Raw genomic sequence first — 4,831 nt, forward strand, 5'->3', positions numbered from 1 at the left:
CTGGGGCAGTGCCGAAATGGAGGTCACAGGGCTCAAAGGTCAATGGGCACAGGGCAGATTTTAGACATTTTCCTGAGGACATGGGTCTGACGCGAGACGATTGACAAAAGCCCTCCATTTATTGTTTCAGCCGGCTGACCTAGCATTTCTATGGCTTTATTGAAAGGGAGCCATGAAATGTGCTTCCACGCTGCGTGCGAAGAGTTAAGTGTCTGATAACCTTTTGGACGCGCTTCAAGAGCGAGGGTTAAACATGATTTGTTGACTGTTAACAAGGAGTGAATCTGCTTTTGCTTTAAAAAATAGAGCCCCACCCTCCCCTCCCCCCCTCATCCCCTCCCGGCCCGTTCTCCCACCCCTCCCCCATCCCACCTCCCACCCTACCCTGCCCGCCGGCCTCCCCTACCCCGCATCTGCGATAGTGGCATGTCCTAACCAATGATGTGTACGGCAACTGCGTGTCTGCATATCTGCCGCTCTAACAAATGTGGTACTATTTACCGCACAACTGAAATATTTTAACTTTATAACGCTAGCAACACACCTCAGATTGAGGCCAGACGCACTGCGCGCTCTTGTTTACATTCTGGCCGGATTCTTGTCGCGCGAAAAATACCCCTTTACCGGAGATTTTGGATGCCATGCGCGTTCCCTTCCGACCCGGCAGTGGGTGGCCCGCCGGGGAGAGATGGGTCAATTGGCCATTGCCATCCAAAAAACCTGACTTTTACAGAATTCAGGAAACGAGAATATAACACAGATGTGGCCTGTAACTTGTGAACGTCAAAGACGCTCGGAGTGTTAATCATGGCTATGCAATGGTATCGCAAGACAGACTTCAAGTCGGGGCACGGAGGAAGTACGTGACTGCCAGAGGCATATAGCTCTCCAACAGCATAAGTTGCCTATCGGGTGGGCAGTGCGAATCTAACCCCAATATATCGAAGCTTCTTTGCAGCAGAGAGAGAATGTCTGTCTGACGCAGAAGTGAGATTGACGGATTGAACAGCAAATGTGCCTTTGAGGGCGGCCAGACAGTGGCAAATTGAACTCTTCTAGCAAAATGGTTCAGACTCAGCAAATACCAAAAAGTATGCGTGTGCAACATACAAAAACAACGCAGAAATTGTGAGAAATGCAATTCTCTACCTGTGTTGTAATACAAGGTATTATTACTATAGTAACCTAAATGTTGTACGCTCATCGTGAAAAGTCAAGAAAGTGTCTTGAATCCTAACTTGTAGGGTCGAGTCTAGGGTTGCAGATAGTGTCATCTAGACATAGAATATGGTCCCGGTATGCCTTCAGATTGCAATAAAATGGCCTTAAATATTTCAACAATTGTTCTGGGGGGGGGGGGCATGCCCCAGACCCCCTAGCACTTGCATGCCTTACGGCACGCGGGCCTGCCTGCGGCAGCCAAGGTTAATTTTGCCCCCCCCCTCCGGCCATCGAATTTCATCCGCATTTGGAGTTCACAGGGTGGAGACCCTGGTGTGAGCTACTACTACTACTTGTACTGGCCCAAGGATAGAGAACTAGTAGCTAGTAGTCAGCTACTAGTGTAGTAGTAGTTAATAGTCTCTAGTAGTAGTAGGACTAGAATATCAATATATTACAACATTACACTACTAACCGTAGACCAATAAATTGTGCCCTAGACCCTATACCCTAAGTCATAAATCATACCGTATAACCTTAGGCTATTCACGAAGTGTGTATAGGGTTAGGGTAGGTGTTTTTGCATACATTCCTTGATATACGGAAAGTCTGTGCATCAGTTGATGATACACAAAAATCTGTGCATCACTTCGTGATACCTAAGGTGCCTAAATGTGGATTGCCACCAAATTTTTAGTGGCACAATTTATTGGTCTAATACTACCGCAGTGCGCCAGTGGCTGGAGAAACGCCCACACAGGCATTGAAGCCGTTTCAATAAAAATATATAATTAGCCTAAATAAATACGAAATCTATTTACTACCCAAGTACTGAATGTTTCTATAACTCTCTTACCGATTATTGCGACAAATTCTCCTGTAAATGCCGTCCAGATGCTCATCTACAACAACACCTGGCCTCCGCCAAGCGCTCATTGTTGCCGCTGCAGTGCGGACCTGACACTTATATATATAATCTACCATCACACTATCTGACCGCGAGGCGCCGATTGGGAGGCCTACGTCTGGATCCGGGAGGCTTAAGTTTGGCTCGGGAGTCATTTTGTGCCCGCGATTCGGAATTTGGGAATCGGGAGCGTAGGTGTGCGAGGGCTTCACGACGCGACATGGATAGTGTGCGTGGCTATCCGACGCTCGGGCGAGCGCTGAAGAAAATTGACCAACTCACCAGAGCCCGCCATTGAACCGCATTCGGTAAAAATTGGCTGGAGAAAACCACTCCTGACCTTTAGTACACGCTAATCCGATTGAACGCCAACGAGAGTGCCATGGTTGCCGCCACTTGAGTCGGACAGTGTGCGGGAGCCTCGCCGATCGATTCCCCCGGACGGGCGGGTCGTATAGCGTGCGGGGGCTTAGTGCTGCTGGCACAGCGCCAAAATTCGGTAGTGTGCCTGGCTAGCAATAAGTGTCAGTGTTGCAGCACTGCCAGCGCAGCTAGATGGCGCTTGGCGGCAGCCAGTGTTTGTTGTAGTTGAGGCGATTTGCGGCATTTACCAGCCGAAATTTGTGCGGCAATACGGATAAATAAGGCTGAATAGAGAGCATCAATAGAAACATTTAGACTTTGTAGTGAAACTAGCATTTCGTATTTATTAGTTCATCTGACGTAGTCAAGCATGGCAAGCTTTGTAGAAATCGCATGATTGTGCGCTCGCCGTTCCGTTGCGTGCGTTCGTCGTCGTGCGTCGCGTCAACAGTGGGGGCACAAATCTTAACCGCTCGACGCTACGGTGACTGATATTCGGGACGTGGGGGCGGGGGATCGTGAAAAGGACTCAGGATGATTACAAATTTGGGGGTCAAGGGTCAAAGGTCAAGATGTGTAAACGGAGGGGGAATATTTCCCCCTTAACTTAAGGTATAGGAGGAAATACGGAAGTGCGGCCCAAATCTGAACGGCTCGACCTATATGCTCTTAATATTCGGTGTATAGTGTGATGGGCAAGAAACCCATCACCAGTGCGAAATTGGAGGTCACAGGTCAAAGGGCAGTGGGGGAAATGTCAGATATCAGACATTTTCTGAGGACATGGCCCAGTGGAAAAAATACACGGAGGCGGCGGGCGATTTCGCCCCCGAAAACATGATATCGGGGGCGACCCCCAAAAGAGAAAGTCGCCCTGGAAATCGATTGTCCAGGTCGGTCCCGCTCCTTGCCGCTCTCGCTTGGCGTTGCTGCACTGCGATGCCTAGGCCTCTGCCGCTAGCGGCAGCCGGTTCCACGGCCCGGTACAATTCATGGTACGGTGTGACTGTCAAGTGTTTACCATTTAAGCATGCATGTGTGTACTGTACTGTATTGCATTCAATCAAGCGCGCGCCGCCGCCCGCGCGTATATATACGTGTGTTCCTGTGCGCGTGCTTGCGTGTGTGCCTGCGCGCGTGCTTGCGTGCGTGCCTGTGTGTGCCGGTGTGCCTGCGCGCGTGCGTGCGTGCGTGCGTGCGTGCGTGCGTGCGTGCGTGCCTGTGTGTGCCGGTGTGCCTGCGGGCGTGCTTGCGTGTGTGCCAGAAATAGTGTACTTATTATAATTCAATTTATTTTGTCTCAAAGTTTATTGAAAACTAAGCTACATATTGATGCAGTACAATTCCACGTGTGTGCCATCTAGGAGCAAAATAGTTTAGTGCTTTTGTTCCAATAACTTTGGTTGCTTGTTATTGCAGGTCACTTGCAAGGTCGAGAGCGGTCCTTCAGTGTATGGTATACCTTTTTATTAATGTATTCACGTTCACTAGATCATTGCTACCTTTTGCTATATATACATCAATGCATAACGATGATATCTAGCTCATCTGATACAGTTCTGCCAATCATATTGACATTCATGTATAAAAGGGACAAAAGACAGTTAATGTTTTATAAAGACAGTTTCGTTCATTAACATCATGAGGGCGCAATACTATTAGTTGCCGTATGTCTTTCAGTAGGCTATGCATTCAAGATCTGTTAACATGATTTCAAATTGCAGATAGGTATCTTTTTCATCACACCACATTGCAAAAAATGTGCAATTTTCAAACAGACATATATTTCAGGGTATGTCAACTGGAAGCAATGAGGAGGTCATACTACAAACTGTGAAAGATAAGGGAGTGATCACCTTGAACCGGCCAAAGCAGCTCAATACATTAAATCTATCCATGGTCAGGAAGATTTATCCAATGCTGAAGGTAACTGCAGCTCAGTGATTGCATTTGTACACTATTTACTGTACTAATCGATCATAGGGATAAAGTATTTCCACATCAGTTTTGATTATACACCAGCACTGCAGTGGCGTAGTTATCCTACTTTTGCATGCTACCCATGTAGCCCGGTAGCTGGCGCTCGCGCTCGCCGTTCACGTGCCCTCTCCATCTTTGTTTTGCTGTTTGGCTTCTATGCCCGTTGTGCTGTTATAAAGCTGGTCTGTTCCACTGAGTAGTTGTTTGTGTGTGTGTAATCGTATCCGGACAACTACCCACTGGACAATTACCCACCGGACAATTACCCCTCGGACAATTACCCACCAGGACAATTACCCACCCGGACGATTACCCACCCGGACAATTACCCACCCGGACAATTACCCACCAGGACAATTACCCACCCGGACGATTACCCACCAGGACAATTACCCACCCGAACGATTACCCACCAGGATA

At 48.2% G+C, this 4,831-nt stretch overlaps 1 protein-coding gene across 1 annotated transcript in view; it reads left to right on the forward strand.

Annotated features, from left to right (window-relative positions):
- Nucleotides 1-3,844: 3,844 nt before the first annotated feature.
- Nucleotides 3,845-4,831, forward strand: part of LOC106815584 (3-hydroxyisobutyryl-CoA hydrolase, mitochondrial-like) — an 8,345-nt gene continuing 7,358 nt past the window's right edge. Inside the window, exons 1-2 of the mRNA XM_014820062.1 lie at nucleotides 3,845-3,887; nucleotides 4,223-4,357. Coding sequence (XP_014675548.1) covers nucleotides 3,885-3,887; nucleotides 4,223-4,357 — 138 coding nt within the window. The 5' untranslated portion in view covers nucleotides 3,845-3,884. The remainder of the gene's footprint in view (nucleotides 3,888-4,222; nucleotides 4,358-4,831) is intronic.

This window comes from Priapulus caudatus, unplaced genomic scaffold, assembly GCF_000485595.1.
Source record: "Priapulus caudatus unplaced genomic scaffold, Priapulus_caudatus-5.0.1 Scaffold1152, whole genome shotgun sequence".
Lineage (NCBI taxonomy): Eukaryota > Metazoa > Priapulida > Priapulimorpha > Priapulimorphida > Priapulidae > Priapulus > Priapulus caudatus.